This window comes from Mesoplodon bidens, assembly GCF_964165515.1.
Source record: "Mesoplodon bidens genome assembly, chromosome: 1".
Lineage (NCBI taxonomy): Eukaryota > Metazoa > Chordata > Mammalia > Artiodactyla > Ziphiidae > Mesoplodon > Mesoplodon bidens.
The window spans coordinates 48,649,982-48,672,030 of record NC_138176.1 but is presented as its reverse complement, the minus strand read 5'-3'; the positions used below and the strand labels follow the sequence as shown (position 1 = coordinate 48,672,030).

The following is a 22,049-nucleotide window of genomic DNA, read 5'->3' as shown; positions in this document are numbered from 1 at the left end:
CCTGAGACCTAGTGAGCCATTTTTATCCATAAGGACCTTAGCTCCGTAAGACAGGGATTTGGTCTATTTTCTTCACTGCTCTAATTCCCACACCTAAATTCTAGCATGGTCCTCTGCTATCAGTCCTTTGCCTCAGAATGTGAATCTTCAGTTGTCCAAATGGTCCATAAGAAAGAGTTCCCTGACCTTGTGGCTAAACGTCTGCAACTCAGTCGGGCTGCTACCATTCCAGCAAAGGCCACTGTCTTTGGACCACTTTTGATTCATCTTTCATTTTTTAATTTCAGAAGCTGAGGGCCCTTGATTTAGTCCAATTACAATTCCCTTCGCCTTATGTGGGATAGAAGGTAACAAGGTCTCCCCAGTGGAGTTATGGAGATGGGTGTTGAAAGAGCCAACAAGCTGGGATTCAAAGCTAAGGGGGCTCTAGCAAGGAATTCATGGAGGTTCCTCATTTCTCTCCCGTGCAGCTGATTTATGGGAAAGAGCAGCAACTCTGTTTGGCATATGATGATCAGCAACACCAGCCATAATCTTATCTGTTCCTACAAGAAAGAAAAATTTTTTACATGAACTCTGCCAGAGCTTTTGAAATTTTCCCAAGGTTCCATGTAGCTATCTTGTTTCAGCCGCTAATCCCGTGCTGCCTCAAAATGAATGCGATCCATTGTCAAGCCACACGTCTGCGTCCACAGACCATGCTCAAGGTGGCCTCTGTCTTGCCGCATGCTCTGAGCCCAGCCTCTCAGCCAAGAGCTAATGTGGGGGTGGGCAGTGGGCACCCCCTTGGGAAGGTTCATTACTCCAGCTGCTGGGAACGATGCCAGCCCTGCTTCCCGGGTAGCCTTGCCTCTTCCATCCTTCCTGCATCCAGAGGTCCCGTGAGGGAGGGCGGTACCAGGACCACCTCCTCCCACAAGGTGTGGGGCCTGGGAGGAGGGTAGTGCAACTGATCAGAGAAGCAGAAGGAACCCCAGTTTGGCCTCAGCACCAAACCACTCTTCTCAATACAGCTTTATCAGAAAGTGGGCCTTTTGATTTCTGACTCCTGTGCACATTCATGAATCAGTCTGGGCCACAGTATAAAAGGAGAGTGAAGAGCGCTCAAAAGCTAAGTCATCAACTGACCTATTGACTGCTTGGTAATCTCCTGGGGACCCTGGCACCCAGTGCACAGAGCCTGGCTGACCTTCTTGTGAGGTGGTGGCCCGGATAACTGAGCAGCAGGCTGTCCTGGGTCCCTCCCCAAGACAGCAGAATCCGATGAAATCTAAGAAGGGGTGGGGTGTGAGAGTCACCACGTCTCGGGCCTCTGGGAAGAACCGGTTGAAAGTGCTGCAGGATCAAACAGTCTGGAAGAACACAGCCCAGAGGCACCGAGACAAAACGATCCTATCAGCCTCATGTCTGGAGGAAGCAGGTTGAAAAGAAAGAATCTTAGTCAAGTCCCCTTTGCTGGGACCTGCGGGGAAACCATCACTCAGAGAGGTGTGAAAACTGAGACCCTTGATTTCTGACTTGGACAGACCATCCCACCGACTCCCCTGGGGAGGGCATGTTTCACAGGCTGTGGCAGACCATGTCCCCTGAGTTCACGCCAAGACCCTGTGACAATGCCCTCCGGCTAAGGGACCTCCTGTTTCCTTCCTGGTCTCCTGTTCACCGATGATAGAGAGCATTTACCTGAGCCTGCGTTGAAGGACTGACCCCAGTCATCCAGTGAACAGATGGCTCATGATTTTTAGAGGCCCTGGGAAGGCTCCCCTTCTCCCAGTCTTCTTTCCTGCCTGCTCACCTATGCCTCCAGTTCCTTTAACAAAGAATCCTATAATTAAAGGAGCTTAAATTGCAACCATGGGTTACACCCAAAGTAGGGTGCACCTTTCTGACACAGAACACCTTCCGGAAGGCAGAGGTTGACGGAGAGGAGTGTAGGGAGGGCCCTGGAACAGACAGAGGAGTGAGGAAGCCACAGGGAGCAGCGGCACGGATGCGGGAAAGACTGGCCCTGAGTTTGAGAGACACACCTTCACCTTCCTATTTCTACTACCGGTTAGGCTAGGCTGAAGCATTCTTCAGGATTCTATAACTCCTGATGGTAGAGGGTGTTGCCTTCACCGAGCACCTGAAGACCAAGATTTCTAAAACTTTAGTGTGTTGGGAGAATTAATTAGGCCTCTTGTTAAAATGGGGATTCCCAGGCATGACCCCTGAGCTTCTGGTTCAAGGAGTTTGGGGAGGGCCTGGGAATCTGCATGATTAGGGAGCACACGGTCATGGAAATTCTGAGGCTTGAGGTCCCAGGACCCCACGTGGAGAAGCCCTGTCTCACATACCCCTACTACAGACAGCAGTGGGCACCAAGTCCCAAGAGACATGGGAGAGGGGATTCAGGTCATGAGGAGCCAGATCCTGGGCCTCAGTCTCCCACTGAGTCCAGGTTGGGGTCCAGAACTCAAAACTCAACCAATGCTCTTCAATTTAATCCAGGGAAAACGAGAGTAACAGCAAAACCTAAGGAATAAGCCTATCATATAAGTGTTATTTACAAAGGACTCCCAAAAGGACTCCCCTTAATAACATGTCTCAGAGCAGAGGAATACAAGGTGAAGAACACAGCTTTCAAGAAAGTTATTTTCCAAAGAGCAGACTGTCTATAAGGGCTGATGCGTCTCCCCAAGTGGCCGACTCAAACTTGGGAACTAGACAGAATTTAAGTCAGAGAGACCTTCCTCCAACGCTTATCTAGTATTTCACACCCTCTGTCCCCGATGAACACATTGCCTTAGAACGCATCACTATGCTTTACTCATTTCTCCTGTTCATTGTCCGCCTCCCCCAGCAGAAGGGAAGTTCCATGCGGGCTGGAATTGCATCTGTTTTCACTTCCTAGGATCCTTCTTGGCCCATAACAAGTCATAGTTAATTTGAGCGCACAAATGAATGGAATGAATATGATGCTGTATTGGTGGATCAAGGTCTCCCAAAGAAAGCTTGGTGCTGGGACAAACTTATATTGTGGAAGGCTGGGAAGAAAGCCCAGGGCAGGGGACCCTGGCCTACCCAGCACCTTCTTTCCCATGGAAGACCTGTCTCAGAAGCAGGGGGAACACACTAGCTCACCAGGCCTTCAGGGCTGACTTCTCTGCAGTGCTCTAACTTTGGAGCTGCATGCTTTGGGTCTGTCATGATTTACTTTACAGCCTCTGAGTTCTTAGTTTCTAACAGAATGGAAGCAGGAAGCCCAGAAACCTTAAGCACAAGACGATTAAGCTCTTTTGAGTTGAAAGGAGAGGGGTAGAAGTTTAAGGCCCTGGACCTTGCATGTAGACCTTGCTAATTTGCACCCAGGGGGTGTAGAAAGCTGGAGAGCGGACACACCCTACCTCAGTTTCCTCAGGCAGCATTCTGCACAGATCAATGGGAAAGGGAAATCTCCAAGGACCAGAAGAGGCTGGGGATATGAAATATGCACAAGAAAAGACCCTTAAATAAAATAAAGAGGAGTCAACACTTTTGCTCCAAATTCAAAAAGTAATATAGTCAGTTCACTGGCCCTTCTTATCCAATGATCAGATGGTTTCCCAAGGAAAAAACTAAATGTGGCTGTGTCCCCACTATTTATAACTGGGTCAGTGTTCTCAAGAAAGGCAACTACAACCCAGAGAGACACAGAGAACTTCTCTGTTTCTGCTTTCAGATGTTTGCCTATTGCTTCCTTTCCCCCTTGCCCCTCCAAGACTCAGGCCAAAGGCAGTCTCTCTTGGGGCCTGGACAAAGCCATATATGTGACTAGGACCTCTGAGTGACCTGCACTGATGGAGCAGCTGATGAGAAACAGAAAAGCTCCAGCTTTGTCTATTTTAAACCACTCTTTCCTTTGCATTCACTCTAAGACAAATTCTAGAAAACAAAGCAAAAAAGCAAACGAAAAACCACGTTAAACAGACTTCCCATTGTGACAAGGCAGTTAGATAAGAACTTCACATTCTGAGACGGAATCAGCTGCAGAATACAAAGGCCACGTGTATGTCCCCACACAGCGGTTAGGAAATACTAAACCTTAGGGCTTGGTAACGGGCCCTCTCCAGACACAACCCCAGGGTAGATCTATATATTACCCTCTTGCTACCACCTTCCACTCCTTGTTGCCATTAATTAAAATGGCATTATACCAAAGAGTTTGGACCACTCATTCAGTCCTTCATCTAAAAATTTCGTTATGGAGCCCTTCTGTGTACCAGGCACTGTGTCAGGCATGTGGGTGCATTTAAGAAGAATCTGGCAGGGTCCCTGGAGTCCAGGTCCCCGGGCAGGGCCACCACGCCAACCTTTCCTCTTATCACTGCCCACCTCAGCCCTTACCAATCACAAACGTGCATCCAACTCCATTAAGTTATTTGCAAATCCCTCTTCTCCTTCATCCATACCTTTGCTCCAGCTGTTTCATCTCCTGACATGGCACAGCCCGTAGTCGTCACATCCCTCCTCACCCTGTGGTCCCAGCGGAATGCCACATCCTCCAGGTGGCCTTCTCCTATTCCCCAAAGAATGTAACCGTGTCTTCCGCTGACTCCCCCGTACCCGCTTCACCCTCTTGTATGGCCTTTTCATACTCTCTTTCTATTAGCTTTGTCGATAATGTCTACCAAACCTATACCCATATTGACATATGTCTCCTCCTCCAGATTGTGAGGCTGGGGACCCCAGAGGGAGGGGATCAAACCTCCCCACGCATAACTCTCTTTGGGCAAAGCACAGGGACCACAGGCTCATAAACTGGGGCTTCATACGTGGTGCTGAGCTTAAATTCCAATCTCTTAAACTCTTCCAAGAACATGGCAGTCGCAAGGAGCATAGATATAATGAAGAAGTGTTTGAAGTGGTGTTTAAATTACACTCCAGTTGTGAATTTGTTCCTTTTGAGTATAGGACCTGTTGACACTTTAAACATCATGATGTGAGCTTGCTTAATTAAGCAGTAGCACTAAGTGTTTCATTAATCTCATTCCTAACTATCTGTTCCACGTTTCTGGAGAAAAAGGAATTCTTTAATTTCTGCCACTGAAACTTGAAATATCGGTTCCCTGTCGTGGTACTTTCAGATCCAATTATTAAATTCCCTCTAATATTCTGGGGTTAAATAGATAAGAAATTATATTATAATTTTATCTTTGCCCCCAAATACTTTTTAGGGTAAACAGAGTTTTCTATTTGCTTTGTCCACTCCTAACATTTAAAGCTCACTTATATAACCTGAAGTCAAATAACAATTTGTCTTGTTAAGATATGTTGTTTGGGGTTAGACTGAAATACTGTTTAAATTGCAGGAGACAGCCCTTGCAAATTGCTTCTATTATTAGCATTTTCACCGGTGATGAAAACATCTCCATCTGAAAAGATGGAGATTCGGTTCTGCTCAGAATATCAGACTGCTTCTGAGTCAGTGGGTGGCAGAACTGGGCTGAAAAGCCATTGAGGACAATTTTGTACGAGGCCTGGGGAATGGGGAGTCCAAACGGTTGTACCCCTAAGACCAGAAGCTTAAAATGAATGACAATGTCACTCTTGAGAACCCCAGGGGGGCTCACACGCCCTGGTGCTAAGGGCCCATGTGGTGCCCTCAAGCAAGGCATCAAACTGGCCATGTCAGAGCTCAACAACTGTTAGGGACTTGTGGCACCCAGGACCGTGCTGCAGCCTGCCCTTGACCGGGAGCCCCAGGGACTCTCAGGCTTCATCCCGGAAATCCTCCTGAAGAAAATCCAGGCTTAGGAACTGATCCAACCTCCCATTCCCACACCCACGCCAGGGCCGTCCTTGCACTTAGAACTCTCCAGGGTCTGCGTGTCCTGGGAGGGACCAGGCCACATCAGTGCCCGAGGAGGACAGGGACGGTGGGTCACAGGGACATCAAGCAGGATGGAGAAGGCACAAAGGTAGGGAGACCCCCAAAGCTTGGGGAGCAGAGACAGCAAAGGGAGGTCAAGGGATTACTAAAGAAAGCGGGCACAAAACACAACGGGCAAGTGCCTGGACACGGGGACGTGGGGCAGACAGGGTGAAGGGCGTATGGAGAGGCAACAAGACCTGCCGTACCAGCTTAGGGAAGACGGCGGGCTTAATTTAAACTGCACGCCTGAGGCATAGCAAGTACCAGTCAGCACTGAGTGCGGAGAACAAACGCAGGGTCAGACACTACCTCTGTGTCTACAGGGACAGAGGAAAGCGAACTTCAGAAAGCATCACAATTTGCCAAGAAATTGACCACAAGTAGCTATCGGACTGCTTCTGAAATAATGAATGTGCTTTTGCACCTATAGGAGAGAGGTTGGCCCCCTAAAATAGCAAGCTTCAACTCAATTCGAAAGTGATATTGGAATTTACCCCAAAGAGAACAGCTTGTCTCCACGTCTAGGGACGTGTTATGCTCTCAGGACGTGTTAGGACAGAAATCCTTTTTTAAGTTGTTGGACCCAACTACTTAAAAAGCAAAGCTGTTAGTTATTTCTTTTGGCCTAAAGGAACCAAGAACTTTTGGAAAACTCTGCACTAGTCTATCTATGAAGCCTCCAGCTCAGAAAACCCTTGAACAGCCCAAGCATAAATAAGGCACCCCTTAGAGAGAGACCCCACTGAGCAGCTTCATCTCCCTGTTGGAAATTACCCCGAACCCCTGCTCGTGCTCCCTTTATTTCCATCCTGACTTCCCTGTTCCACCAACTCCAGCCTTGCTCAGCCCGCTCAGTGCTAGGGACAGGGCACTCAGGACCTGACCTCCCCATATTCTTGGGTTTGGGCAGGGCAGGACCACGCAGTTCATTTCCTCCTATCTCACCTACAGCGAGACCCACCCCTGCATCTCACCTGCTCATGATAAATGAGCCAGAAGCTGTTACCTAGAGATGGTTGTCATCAGAAAGGAGGACACAGGGCTCACCAGGCTGCCAGGATTAAGGTCAATGCACCTCAGTCCTGCCTGGAACACTGTGCACCTCTAGATTTCCCAAAGATTGACTTTTTGCACTCCTGGGAAGAAACTGCTACATCTTCGCTCTGCAGTGCTGCTCTCCTACTGAAAACACTTTGCCTTTTCCAGACCACCATGGGGCTGGCCCAGAGGAGCCTGTTCCAAACACCAAGTCTGCTGCCCCCAATACTGGTGTTTCCCAGGGCTTCACCCTTGGCCCCTGTCCCTTGGGAATCCCCTTGGGGATTTTACCCACCCCCGTGGTTTCACCTGCCTGACTCAGAATCAGTTCTCACTGGCCAGATCAGATGGGCGCTTCAGCTCCACATTTCCGCGTGCTTACTGGACATCAGTGCAGGATGGCCTCCAGCCAACGTCACTCTCAATTCCTCTGTGGCCAGCTTCATCTCTTATGCTCCCTTTGTCAGCCGTGGGCACCATCCTGCACACACTGAGTTAGACTCCTGGGTATCATCCCAAAGCTTTCTCCCTTCCTTGCACCCAGTTATTAAAAACTTCTTATTTGACCTCCAGTGTCTCTCCATTCCTACCGCCAAACTTTGCATCATTTCAAGCCTGGGCAAATACAAAAGACTCTGCCGCTTCACCCTGTAGTCTGATTCCCCCAAATCCATGTCCCAAGCAGCCAACAGAGGGGTCTGTCAAAAGACTTTAAACGCTTCTCAGGGTTTCCAAGGACGAAAGCAGAGATTCCCCAAAATGCCTGATGATAAAATCATCTAGACTGGATGTTAAATATTCAAATTCCAACCCAGACCTAATAGACTAGAATCTCCAGGGCAGATGCTTGGGAATCTGCATGTAAACAATGGCCCCTTATCATTAGGCAAGGTTGAGAATACTGGCCTACAAAATCAAGTGTAAATTCCTTAATATTCAGTACAGGCCCCTCCACGATCAGCCCTGCCTGCCTCCCCTCGTTACCCACTGCCGGCCCGACCTTCCAGTTCAGGTCCCAGCAGTCCTGACCCACGGCTGTAGGGCCCTCCATCCACTGATTTACCGTCCCCTCTGGCTCCCTGCCCCACGTAGACAGCCAGTGTCCGCTCAAGCACTGCCCCCTGCCTCATCCTTAGGAGCCCTCCTGTGCGTGTGCACAATGCTCCATGCACACCTTTATCACTGCACCTGACTCTCCGTGACATCGTATCTGTTTCTGTATCTGCCACCCTCTAAACAGATCCGCCCCTGTGTCCCCAAGTTTCCAGCAGAGCAGATGCACCATAAAATAAATGTCCACCGAGTGAGAGATAAATGAATCCACCGAGCACCGCGGAACACTGTAGGCCATATTATTTTCCAATGCAATGTCTTCGCTGAGCCCAGCAAAGCTTCCTCAGCTGAACTGATCGTCTTCTCTGAAGGCTGCCACTCATTTCCTCATCACGTTTGCTACTCTTCTCTATATTGGATCTATCTTTCTGAAAGTGAGGTTCCCCAAACGGACGGTGTAGTCCACATTAGTGTCTCCCTAGCACAGTACACATGACACAACCAACTTCCTTCTCAGGGACACCAGGCCAACTTACGGTGTGCGGATGGAAATAACACAGGCTGTTCCTGCTGCCATATCACCCTGCAGATGCGCATCTAATTCACCACCGACGTCACCAAAGTCCCTGCACAGAGAGCCTCCCGTTGACTCTCCAACACTGCCTGTGATTCGTTTTCCCCAAATGGATCACTCTGCCATTTTCCAAATTGAATCTCATTCTGTTATGTCCTGCTTGTATTTCTTACCTCCCTGGATTCCCTTTTCATTATGTTTTACTCCTTGCTGATGTTAAAAACTTCCCAATTTTGTACTTTCTGTGAAGTTCATTAAGGTGATGTGTGCCCCCTTTTCAATGTCACTGATAAAACAATTAAATGAAATCAAACCTAACATCAACCCCCCTGGAAACCGCTCCAGAGGGTTCCAACACCATGTGTCACTTAGGGTTTTTGGATCCATGTCCTCTGCAGGCAGGGCTTCTGGCTTAGTGAAATGGTCACATGGCATAAGCAACTGAAGAAACTGTGTAACATTCCTTGCCTTTCCTTCTACCTCTGTGTGATAAAAATGACACTAAGTTCACGTGGTATGACAGATTCTCTAAAATAAGCCAAGCGTGACTCCATTGTCACCCAGAGGATCACACATTTTCATTCTTCATTATTTATCATACTGCTTGGTACCAACAACACTGAAGTCAGGAGCTCCCCCCACCCACAATCTCATACATATGCGGTTTCCAGACAAACCCCAATTTACTACTTCCCCATTCCTCAACATCCCCAATTCTCGGGCTTCCCTGGTGGCGCAGTGGTTGAGAGTCTGCCTACCGATGCAGGGGACACGGGTTCGTGCCCCGGTCCGGGAAGATCCCACATGCCGCGGAGCGGCTGGGTCCGTGAGCCATGGCCGCTGAGCCTGCGCGTCCGGAGCCTGTGCTCCACAACGGGAGAGGCCACAGCAGTGAGAGGCCCGCATACCGCAAAAAAAAAAAAAACAATTCTCCATCATATTTTAATAATTTGCACAGTTAAAACATAAAATGGCAACTTATGCTTTGTCCCAAATTAATGTAGCCAATATTTTTTTAGCCCCATACTTTCAGAGGTGTCTTCAGGAAAAAAGTCATGACAAATTTATTTATTAACATAGTTTTTTTTCCCAATAATTGCTACTTTTTTTTTTTTTTTCACCACACACACACACATGCTCAAGGACTTACTCTGATTCGGGGGAAACTCAAAAACACACAGGGTAAAATAAAGCAAGTAACACTGCAATTATGGGGGGAAATTGTTATTTGGTCTGTTCTTAAATTTCTGTTCGTTTTTCATTTTGCATGACACTGGTAAAGCACTCTGCAAGCACGTGCCTAACGAGCTGGACTTCGTCAGGAGCCAGCATCTCAGGGACCAGCAGGGATGTGACAGGCTGCGGTTTACACACAATTCCCTGGACACGCCTTGTAACTCCACCCCTTCCTCTTCCACCCATAAAAGCAAATCAAAGTCCCGAGAAGTGGGGAAAAGAGATTAGTTCCACTGAAGTCTTAAGAACCACCTCAGGTTTTTGCAGCACGTACCCAAATAAATGTTCTAGAAGGAACCCAGCTTCATTCACTGAAAGCAGACGCACATGAAATAACAGACTTGATGACGGCTCTCACTTGAACGTAGGAAAGCTTTTTATCTGTTCTAACTGGCAGAGCGGTCGTCACTGCCGAGAGATTTACTACACGGCTCCGGAATACACCCAGACATAAAAATTCAAAGGGCATATATAAGATCTTATGTTTCAGAGCCAAGTAATATCCAGAGTGGATTCCCTCCTTAGCCTGTGGTCATCCGATGTATTTTTCTATTTTCTGTGCCAAAATACATATTTATATTAATAGTCATTTGTTTTCTTGAATTAATTTGCTTAAGGGGAAAAAGTGCACAACATTTCAGATGATATATCATTCCGTGCTTAAGAACATTAAAATAAGCGAACTCCAAAGACAAATGAAGTTGGACTATCCAGGTAAATTATTTACTTTAACATATAGGATATTAAAAATGCCTATTCACAACAGAGTTTTATCCCTTCAACATCACTAATGCCTTTAATATTATATGACATGTACACAACAAAATGAGACTCTTTTTCACACTTGGGATCATCAGCTTTACTCTGTGATTCTCTTGATCTTCTACCAGACCAAATTCAGGTTCCAAGCACTCAAAGATGTAATTTTAGTACACAGTAGCCAGTTTTATTAAAACTGTGAGAGGTGTCTTCTTGAATGGAACATCAGTGGCAAAAAATGATAGCCCTCAAATATGGCACTTAGTAACTAAGATGTTCCGGAACGCGGCCCACGTCTCCTATCTGTCTCCAGGAAGGGAGGGCCACCTCTGGTCCCTTGCCCACTTTCCGATGAATTTCTCAGTGAGCTGTTGCCAGAGGCTTGGATCAGTTCCTCTGGGCGATGGGTCAGAGCCACTCAGGCTGCCCTGCTCTGAGGCCTGGCAACTCACATCAGGCATCAGGACCTCCCAATGCGGGCCTCCTCCCATAGTGCCTGGCACCCTGCCAGGCAAAGCGATCAAGGCTGTGCAGACCTGAGCTGGAGGCAAAGAACACAGCCAGACCAATCTTTCAGCTGCAAAACAGGTTTTGGCCAGGGGTGGGTTGGGTGGCATGGGGCCAGACACTTGCCCCTTTCTGTTCAGCCTTCCATGCCTATAATACAAGTTAGCCACAGCATCCATGTAAAGATCCATCCTCATTCCCATGGCCTGCCTCATACGGCTTGGCCCTTAGAGGCCAAAAAGATGTGTTCTAGCTCAGCAGAGCCGTCCTGGAGGCCACTGCCTGGCCAGCTGGAGGGAGGCCCACGGACCTGTCACCCTACCACTCTCCCCAGAGAGTGGATGCACCCTTACCTCTCATTTCTGTCGCCGAGGAGCCGTTGGACCAAGCTGTCCACTTATTCCTGTGCTTGCTGATTTCCTGGACTTTGCACACGTAATGCCCTTGATCGGCTGGCCGGAGGGTCAAGACGGAGAGGGTGTAGAGCACGCCGCGCCGCTCCTCGAGGAGGCGCAGCCTCTGACGGTAGGCGCTGCGGCTGAAGTTCCCATAGTACTGCACCACCCGGAGCTTGGTCATCTTAACCATCAGGGCCTCCTGGGAGTCCGGGCGCGCAAAGAACCAGCGCACGGCCAGCAAGCTGTCCTTCCGCCTCTTCTGGGAGACGTGGCAGAGGAGAGTAGCATTTTCCCCCTCCAGGTAGTCAACCACGGGCCCCGGGGACACGGTGACATTGAGGGCCCCACAGACCTCTGCAGAGGAAAAAGGAAAGAAGAAAATGAGGAAGGCCACCGCCTTTCCCCAGGTGAACACACATGGCGTCTTCTCTCCAGGAGCCCGGTTGGTCTGCGTGGCCAGAGAGGTGGGCCGCCCCCATCCCCTCTATGCTCACTCCGCCTTCTCGAAAGAGCCCTCCTTGGGGTGTGGAGTGTGCCTCTGTGGGCACCCATGTCCTCATCTAGGAGATGATCCCAGCCAAGCGGGATGCCATGGACCACCTGGCCCAGATGTATTTTTTTTTATTTTAATTAGTTGCTGACATTTAAAATTCAGGAGATATCATATAAAGCTTTGGATTTGGGGAAGCTCTTAAAAATTTCCAGCTCACATCCAGTTCCCCTTCCCCACCTGCCTCTCAAGGCCTGCTTCCATCAGTTTCATCACCTCCCTGAGTAGAAAATGCTGTAGCCCCTTTCCCTGTCTCACGTATTTCAACTGTAACCAAGGCAGATGATCAGTATTGGTCAGGTGGGTGTTAAACTAGTACCAGGAAGCTGGAATGACAGGGGTGTCCCAGTTTCTTGTTCCAAGTCTCTTAGGACCATGATCCATGGTCAAGGAGTTGAAGTGCAAGAATAAAGAATGAAGGAGCCCAGGAGCAGGGAGGGGTGCCAGACTCTCCCGGCAACCCAAAAGATGCTCCAGGATTCCAGGCCCAGGCCGCTACTTCCTGTCCTTTGGCTTCTTAGTTAGGGCTGCCCCTCCTAGTCGCCATTCTGCCCCAAGCTGACTCTTGAGAGTGCCACTCCCTGGCCACCCAAGATCATCCAGCATAGCCGCCCTCACAGAGGCCTTCTCCCAGGAGACGCACTGCATGGCGTCTGCAAGGATTGTGCAGTGTGGCGGTGCAGCCCCGGAGCTCACAGTCGGGGGAACCTCCCCCTGGCAGGCAGAGCCCAGAAAGGGACAGGATGCCCAGAGCTTCCTTCTGTCCAAGCTGGGCTGTCTTCTCACCAGGTCCCACATCGTCACCCCTGCGCTGCCCAGCACATGACTCCAGGAAGCACCATTCCCTGCCCACTCCAGTGTTCGAGCAGGTGCCCCCAAGGTCATCCCAAATTACAAATGGCCCCCAAACACCGCCTTCTGGTCACATGAAGGGACTTGGGCCCTGATGGCAGAGTCACCCAAAGCTTTGAACTCTGGTCAGTGCTGCAGGTAAGCAAGGAGGAAGGATGAGAAAGGGAGCAAAGATTTGGATCTTCTACTGTGAAGAGGCTGTGAGTCAACAAGGTGAGGCCCTGTGTGTGTTGGGGTGGTGGTTATTGGGGGGGAGTGTGACCTACAAAGTATCCTTCATTGTAAAAACCCAGGCAATAAGCTCATCCTTACGTATGGTTTCCGCTATTGATTTAATAAACTAAACACCTTGAGAGATACGACTTGAGGGTCAATTTCATTTCATTTTCTTTCTCATCTCTTAAAAGCCAGGCCACCAGGACACTCCAGGATACTCCAAGATCCTTAACTCAATCACACCCATGAAGCACCTTTTGCCATATAAGGTGACATTCATAGTTCCAGGGATGAGGACACAGACATCTTTGGGGGTCATTATTCAACTCACTGCACTGTGATAGTCTTTTGTCACCATAAAAAAAAAAAAAAGATGGAAGTGAATTCAGAAGAAAAAGGTTGATGCTTGGCTGGACTCAGCTCTTTGTGGACAAGAACGAGGTCTTCTAGGTCTACAGTGACAAAGGACAAAGCCGCCCAGGGAGATACTCGGGGAATGCAGATCAACAGGTAACCAAGGAAGGCACACGCTCCCGAGTAACAATCTCACTGTCCACACAAGTCACTCACGCGGGACAAAAAGAGGAGGAACTGCCCTTACCGTCTCCCCGCACCTCACCCCACCCTGCCCACACACCATGTTAAATTAGTCCAAAAGCATTTTCCCCGAATGCCAGGATCCAGGCTGAAGCTCACACGGGTTCCACAGCAGGAGTTCCCTGGTGAGTGGCCATACAGCCGGGAACACCAGGCTGACCCCACTCCACTAGCTGCCCGGGGCTTTGGCAGGTCAAGAGCAGCAGAGATGGAGCAGCTGGCTTCCAGAACTGAAGTCCTGCTCTGCCCGCCCCCGAGGGCTCTCCACTGGAGGCAAGGAGAGCTGGGGAAGGCAGGAAATTGAAACAATATGGACGGGATGAGAGCACAGCCAGGACCCCACACCCTAGTCTCCTCCTATTAATGCTGCATGAAGGAGGGATTATTTATAGTGACTGAAACCAGGAGAATGTGCCAAGTGCTCCGGTCCCCATGAGAGGCCAGATTCCATCCTAGAGGCGAACCAGTAACTCTTCCTCTTCTGCAGCTCAGGCCGAGTCAGCAGCTCCCAGGAAAGGGAACGGACGGAACTATCTTCCCCAGAGGAACCCTCGTTCTTTCTTTACTAGTGTGCCTCTCTGCCTTCAGTTAGCCCCATACTCTCTTACAAATGGCCCAGGCACGTTTCTCCCACTGTAGTGCAAGACCCTTGTTACGGGCTGAATGGCGTCCCCTGCAAATTCCTATACTGAAGCCCGAATCCCCAGGACCTCTGAATGGGACGGTATTGGAGAGGAAACCTTATAGAGAGATGACTAAGTTAAAATGAGGCCCAGGGCTTCCCTGGTGGCGCGGTGGTTGAGAGTCCGCCTGCCGATGCAGGGGACACGGGTTCGTGCCCCGGTCCGGGAAGATCCCACATGCCGCGGAGCGGCTGGGCCCGTGAGCCATGGCCACTGGGCCTCGCGTCCAGAGCCTGTGCTCCTCAACGAGAGAGGCCACAACAGTGAGAGGCCCACGTACCGCAAAAAAAGAGAGGAAAAAAAAATGAGGCCCATAAAGTGTACCCCAATCCAACGTGACCGGTGTCCTTATAATGAGGGGAGATTAGGACGCAGACACAGACAGAGGAAAGACCATGTGAAGACACAGGGAGAAGACAGCCAATTAAAGGCCAAGTAAAGAGACCTCAGAAGACACCAACCCTGCAGACACCTTGACCTCAGACTTCGGGCCTCTAGAATTGGGAGAAACAAAATTCTGTTGTTGAAGCCCCCTGTCTGTGGCACTTTGTGATAGCAGCCCTAGTGAACCAATACAACCTTGCTCTCAGGAAGGTTCACTTCAGGCCTAGTCCTACCACCAGCCCGAATATTTACACCCACTTTCAATGAGAGTGTATGGGGGTGGGACTGAAACGATGATGCTCACAGGCTCCTCGGCGGCATTAAGCTTTGCTAGAAGACACAGGCTCTCAGGTTGTGTAGATCGCTGTGCCTGCAATGACCTTTCTCAGAAAGCTGGTGCCCCAGCTAATGCCCTCCCCTTGACACTGGAAATGACTACCTTAAGCCCAGGGAACACAACTCAGCTCTCAGGCACGCAGCTGTGAGAGGTGGCATTGCTTGAGGAAGGGGAGAAAATGCAGATAGAGGACCCAGTGCTTGGCCAATGTTAGCTGAGCTGGATGTTTAAATACTAGGAGAGGGCATCACACAGCTTCTGCCCCATGCCAGTCATCAGGCTGCAGAGGGGCCAAGAGGCAGGCAGTGGAGGCAGGCTGACTAGAGTGAGGGGCCGGGGCTGGGGGGGAGGTTCAGGCCTTTCCCTTCTGGGTCTCCACACCTTGCAGGGCAGAGGGGCAAGGCAAGCAAACATGGGCCAAGCCAACTACAAGACAGGGGAGGTGGGGTGTCACTAGACCCTCTGACACCAGGTAAGGTAAGGGAGCAGCCCGGGGCAGGGCAGAGTCTCCCCTCTCCTGGCCAAGGAGGGAGAAGCATCGAAGTCATTCTAGTCTGGAGAAGTTAATTTCTTGCCTTCTGACCCTGCATTGCAGGGAAATGAGGTGGGAGGTAGATCCCCCACCCCCATCCCCTGGCCACCTCCACATTCAGTGCTCCGCTTCCTCCAGCTTACACCCCAGCTTATGCTTTGTTCACTTAATCACTCAACAAATAGTTGCTGAGAACTGCCATGTACCAGACACTGTGAGAAGACACATCCCTAACTTTGCAGAGCTGAGAGTCCAGTGGGCTAGGCACTGGTCATCAGGAAAAAGACACAGGAGAATGTGACTACAAACAGCAACACATGCTACAGAGAAAAGGTGCGGGGCTTATGAAAATCAGGGTGAGAGACTTCCTTCGTGGCGCGGTGGTTAAGAATCCGCCTGCCAATGCACGGAACACGGGTTTGAGCCCTGGTCCGGGGATATCCCACATGCCACGGAGCAGCTAAGCCTGTGTGCCACAACTACTGAGCCTGTGCTCTAGAGCCTGCGAGCCACAACTACTGAGCCGCGTGCCACAACTACTGAAGCCCACATGCCTAGAGCCCGCGCTCCACAACAAGAGAAGCCACCGCAATGAGAAGCCCACACACCACAACGAAGAGTGGCCCCTGCTGGCCGCAACTAGAGAAAGCCCGTGTGCAGCAACAAAGACCCAACACAGCAAAAAAATAAATAAATAAATTTATTTTAAAAACCCAAAAAATCAGGGTGAGATTTTGATCTCTGCGTGTCAGGGAGGAAAGAGACCCTGGAGAGGTGACCGTGAGCTGAAGGCTGAGGTAGAATTCATGACATAAATTCAGGTCAGCAGTGAAGAATGATTTTCCTGGAAGACGATTCTACCTGTGCAAAGGCCCTGAGGCAGGAGGAGCATGGTGCAGGCTGGAAATGGAAAGATCAGTGTCCTCCAGTGAAGTGCACCACACCATCGCCCAGGCAGCCACCTGTGTTTGCAGACTGACCTCAGGAGGGGCCGTTGCACCTCAATCAGGGCCCCCAAGACCAGTTCTTAAAGGAGGAATATGACAACATGGGCAGGAAAGAGACTGACCCAAAACAGAGGGTCGGGATTCCTGCTGCAGAGAACCATATTCCTTCAACAAGCACATGCTCCATGACTTGGTAGGTGGGTGTGCCCGCCCCACCGTGGGCTGGGCGCTAGGATGCTCAAGGCCCAGAGCCTTCCCAGTGGTGTAGTGGGGCTAGGCAGAGAGCCAGGGGTTGGAATCCAACAAACCCGGGCTGGAACCCTGGTTCTATTAGGAGTGAGGCCCTCAGAGCCTCAGTTTCCTCATCTCAAAAATAGGAAGATGATGCCTTGCGTGGTGGGTATAAGGCTCCAACAAGAAAGCACCTTGAAAATATCGATAAAATTTGCACTCCCTGAGGGCGCAACAGGTGGGGATAACAGAAAGTGACACGCACAGTGACCTGTGAGCAGGATGGGCTTCTTGTGGGTATGATCTGCAGTCACACATGGCCCTGTGCTTGGAGGGCCCCCACTTGATTTAATCTCTGCTGTTGTTGTCTTAAAAGCTTAAGAATTTTTAAATGACGGGTCCCGCATTTCCATTTTGCACTGGATCCCACAAATTATGCAGCTGGTTCTGCCTGCAAGTGAACATTAAGTTGCTGTGGATGAGATTTATGGGGTCTCATCCTCTTGTTCCCATTTGGATAATGTTGTGAAAAGGACTAAAGTTCAGAAAACAGCCTAAAAGGACATCAGTGTAGCCCAACAGTACACAACCAACTCACGTAGCACTCAACCTCCCCCCCTCCCTCCGTCCCTCTCTCTCTTCCTCTCACACTCATCATGAAGTGAGAAATAGCAACTTACAGGTGCAGGGGAGTATAGAACTTCTAACAAAAACAAGGCACCTGCCTCACCTGGGACACAGAGGTGGCAAGGCTGGGGCCCCTCTGTTCCGACCTGGCTAGAGATGTTCTAGTGGCTTTGTGCTCCACACTTCTTCTCTGTCCTGAACAGACTGCCCCCCAGCTTTTCAGGGAGCCAGGAGCTCCTGGCTCCCTGAATGCCAATTGTGTGTTCCAGTCGGCAGTGTAAATCTCATTCTTATTAAAAGGACAGCCTGAATTCATGACAAATAAATCTCTGAAAGAAATACAATTGTATTACTTAAAAACCCATGGCACTAGAAGCCAGTATTTACCGAGCACCAAGAAGAGACCCCGTCTATAGGGTAGGTAATGTGTTCATATTAAGGCGGTCGGTCACCTTAAAATAGTTCTCACCCAGGACAAACACGTGGCCTTGACCAAAGATGAACGCTAACATTTGCTGGGTGTGACCTCTAGACCAAGTACTGTTCTAAGCACTGTAGATGTATTTTCTCAATTTATCCCCATAGTATGTTTATCCCCATTTTTACAGACAAGAAGGCTGAGGCCCAGAGAGGCTAAGCCACTTACTCAAGCTCACACAGAAAATGGCAGAGCTGGAATTAGCACCTAGGCCATCTGGCATCAGAGACAACACTCACTCACCAATCTGGACCACAGCACGGCTTTTAGTAAATATTTGCCCCTCACTTTGCTTTTCTGTAAAATGATAGGTGGGACTAGGTAACCCCTAAGGTCCCGCTTCTCCCCACAATGGAGAGGTAGAAAAGTGCACCAGTTAAGACTCCAGACTTATGTATAAAGTGGTTCTGCCAGGCTCTCTCTTGAGGGGGATCATGACGAGGGATTGTGGGTGAAAAATTTTTTTTGTTTGTTTTTGGGTTTTTTCTTTTCTTTTTTTTTTTTTTTGCGGTACACGGGCCTCTCACTGTTGTGGCCTCTCCCGTTGCGGAGCACAGGCTCCAGACGCACAGGCTCAGTGGCCATGTCTCACAGGCCCAGCCGCTCCATGGCATGTGGGATCTTCCCGGACCAGGGCACGAACCCGTGTCCCCGGCATCGACAGGCAGACTCTCAACCACTGCGCCACCAGGGAAGCCCGTGGGTGAAAAATTTAGAAGAGACAGGCACACGGTGAGTGCTGCACTAGCAGGGGCTGTCATCATTACACAGCCTTAGGCACAGCCAGGGTGGACTCTAACGGTTCTCTAATTCCAGCTCTCTAAGGCTCCTGAGGTCTCCTGGAAACATGAGAATGTCTTTGACCCCCAAAAAGCCCCTCTCTGGGGACACCCTCTCTGACAGCACCTGCAGTTAAGAAGGTGGTTGTGGAGCACAGGTGACAAAGATCCCTGTGCCCCCTGTATCTCACTGGCTGCTAGCCACTAGAGCTGCCCTGGCCCAACCATCTCAGTCAAACCTCCAGTAACTGTCAGCCAAGACAGTGACAACTGTGAAAGGAACATTTTCCAAAGGGCCAGATTTCAAGTTCACTGGCAACTCCACTGCACTGGTAGCCAGGGGACAATGGGTAAATTTCTTCCCACTGTGATCCAAGTTCCTCCCCCCTAAAACTCTGATCTATGCTGGCTCAAATGCCAGCTCCACCATTTGGTAGCTGGGCCACCCTTGGAAAATTACTTAACTCTACGCATCAGCCCCCTTACTTACAAAACACCAGGAACACAGCCTAGCCAGGCCTCCTGTGTTCAAATCCCAGCTCCACCACGTATAAGCCCTGTGACTTAAAGCAAGTCAATGCATGGACCTGGCCTCAGTTTCCTCATCTGTAAAATGGGGGTAATAATAATAGCACCTCCCTCAGAGGCAAGCTTAACTGAGTTAATGTTTGCAAAGCACTTGGATATATATATTTACTCTCCTCATTATTACTTTGAGGCACTGTCATGATTATATGAGATAACTGTAGCTCCCAATGGACACCCAGGAAATGTGAGTGCCATCGATATATTTATTATTACTATTATTCTAGCCAGCACAGCCCTTTCAGCCTTGAGAAATAAGGAGAGAAAATTCTTCGGCAAATTAGAAGTGGGAGCAGAAACCCCAAATGAAAGTTAGCAATGCGGGTAGGGGCTGCCCCTAAAGCACGGTGGTTTGGAAAAGGGTAAAGGGCCCGCGGCTCCAGGCAGCCGCGGATCCCCTATCTCCCCAGGCCTGGTCATCATGAAACTCCCGCGAACAAGTCCTCAGACCCCAACCGCCAGCGGCGCAGATCCGGCCCCTTCGGACCGGGTCCTCCGAGGACCTCTCCGAAGAGAGTTAAAGGGAAGTTGCTGCCCACACTAACCTGCCAACAGCTGTCGGTGCTGCCTGTTGGGAAGAAACAGAAAACAAACCAAAACTAGGGCTCGCACGGTTCTGCTCGCATCTTCCACTTGGAGGCCTGGCCCCTGGAAGGGAACCGGGCTGCGGAGAGTCTCCGCGGGGCGCTGGGGTCCCGGCCGGGCGGGGAGCGAGGAAGGGGCGCAGCATCCCCGACCCTTGGGAGGCGCCGCTGTGCTCCGCCGCCCGGCCAACCAGACCCGGGCCCACGGACGCCGACGGGGACCGGGAGGGGACAGCCCAGAGGCGGCAGGGCCTCCCGGCCAGGCCCAAGCCCCGAGCCCCGGGCTCCCCGGCGCCGGCCGCCCTCGCCCCACCCGAGGGGTCCCCGAGGCGCCCGGTCCCAACGCGCTTACCCGGGGCCGGAGCCCGCGCCAGCAGCACGGCCGCCGCCAGCGCCAGGAGCCGCATCTCCCCGCCGCGCCCGGGGCTGTGACGCGGGAGCAGCGCCGCCGCCCGCCCGCCACCACAACCAACCCCCACCCGCCCCCCCCCCACACCGACCCCGCCGCCGCGCAGCCCGCCCCGCGCCCGCCCCGCGCCCGCCCCCGGCTCGGTCCCGGCCCCCGCCACCGCCCCTCGGACCGCCTGCCCCCGCCGGGCCAGGGCTTCTGGGCGCCCTGAGCGGCATAGGGCGGAGGCGCGGGCCGCCGCTGGCGATCCTCTCTGTGATCTGTGGGCAGCTAATTTCACCACCCCTATTTCACAGATGCGAAAACTGAGGTTCTGGGAGGCGATGGCTCAAACACAGGACATACTAGATGCAATGACATTGGAAGTCACTTTGCATTACAGCCCAGTTATTGCTAAGGGGAGGGTGTCTTGGAGGTTGGGCAGAGGGTGGGGGGCAACTCCCAAATGCGGGGGCTTCCCTGACCTAAGGCTAACCTGCTGCCCAGGGAACCTCCTGCAGTCGCTCCACAGAGACCTTTGGGAACCAAGGAGCAGCTGAATTTGGATGCGGGTGGGAGGGTATCAGGGACGGCGACGCTTGGAAAATTGAGAAGGTCCACACAGATAAGTTCAGAGTGTGTGGACACTATAAACAGTGATGTCTGCTTAGGGTGCCCTCAGCCACAGACCTGGGCTAGATACTTTGCACCATGTCACTAAATCCCGACACTGTGAGACCCTGGGACAGCTTTTCAATCTCCATGTGCCTCAGTTTCCTCCACCTGTACAATGGGAAAATTGGCATGTCCCTCATTGGGTGTTGAAGAAGATCAAGTAAGACATTTCCAGTTAAGGCACTGCACCTGGACCCTGGCCTGTGAATGTCACCTATCTTTACTCTTATTATTACAAATAAGGAAGCAGAGGCAGAGAGATGAAAGGGCCGATCCTTGCCAGGATGTGATGACAAGGCCATTCAGCCCAGATTACTCTGAGCCAGTGGTCTTTTCACCCTGCGTCTAAATTTGGGGCCTGAGCCTGACGGATGTGCTAATCCAGCAGCTCTACAGCAAAGAAAGTGTATATTAGGTATGTTTTGTGCATGTCTGTCAGGGGAGGGCTTTGTGGGGTTCCAGAAAAGGTGGGCCCTAATTGGGACTGGGGTCCCTGGAAGAGGAAGAGAACATGGCACCCTCTCCTTCTCTCTAAAAGCAGTGAATGGGGGTGGGGAAGGCATGGAGACAGAGGTGGTGCTGCCCACTGGTGCTCAGCCCCAGGGCACGTCCCAGAGGAGACGTCCACCCTGCAGCCCAGGCCAGTGGGTGTACAGCCCTTGTGATCTCTCCAAATGCCAGGTACTCCCTGGGGTCCAGGGTCTCCCTAGGGCTCTTCTAGCTGGGCACCCTCACAAGGAGCAGGGCCCTGCAGGGACTGCGCTGTCCAGACAGTCTGACTGGAGGGAGCAGCCCCACCTCTCGCCACCAGGTGGGTGATGGAACTGGGGAGCCAACGGGGAACTGGCTGCAAGGCTGCTGGGTCTGATGCCAAGGACAAGAAGTGAGGGCAAGAACGGATGTCGAACTGGATCCTACAGCCCAGGATTGCGCACATTTCTGGGAGACTTCCAGACCAGAGCTTGGAAACCACTTTGCATGTGTGAGCGACTAAGCCTCACACCCCATCCCTGTGAGGTCCCAGGCTCCAATTTATGGGTTAGTAAACTCAGGCTCAAAGAGGACTGGAGACCTGTCCGGGGCTCTTGGGCCACAGAGTATCTGGATGGGGAACTTGGATTCTGACTATGGAAGACAGCGCTTGGT

The 22,049-nt window shown here is 51.1% G+C and overlaps 1 protein-coding gene across 2 annotated transcripts in view; it reads right to left on the bottom strand.

The window, feature by feature from the left end:
* VSTM4 (V-set and transmembrane domain containing 4) overlaps positions 1 to 20,286 on the bottom strand; it is a 90,478-nt gene extending 70,192 nt beyond the window's left edge. For both annotated transcript variants that reach the window (XM_081226319.1, XM_081226320.1), the window contains exons 1-2: positions 20,193 to 20,286; positions 11,414 to 11,812 (exon numbers count right to left, since the gene is read on the bottom strand). In XM_081226319.1, the coding sequence (XP_081082445.1) occupies positions 11,414 to 11,812; positions 20,193 to 20,247 (454 nt within the window). In that variant the 5' untranslated portion in view covers positions 20,248 to 20,286. The remainder of the gene's footprint in view (positions 1 to 11,413; positions 11,813 to 20,192) is intronic.
* Positions 20,287 to 22,049: the final 1,763 nt, after the last annotated feature.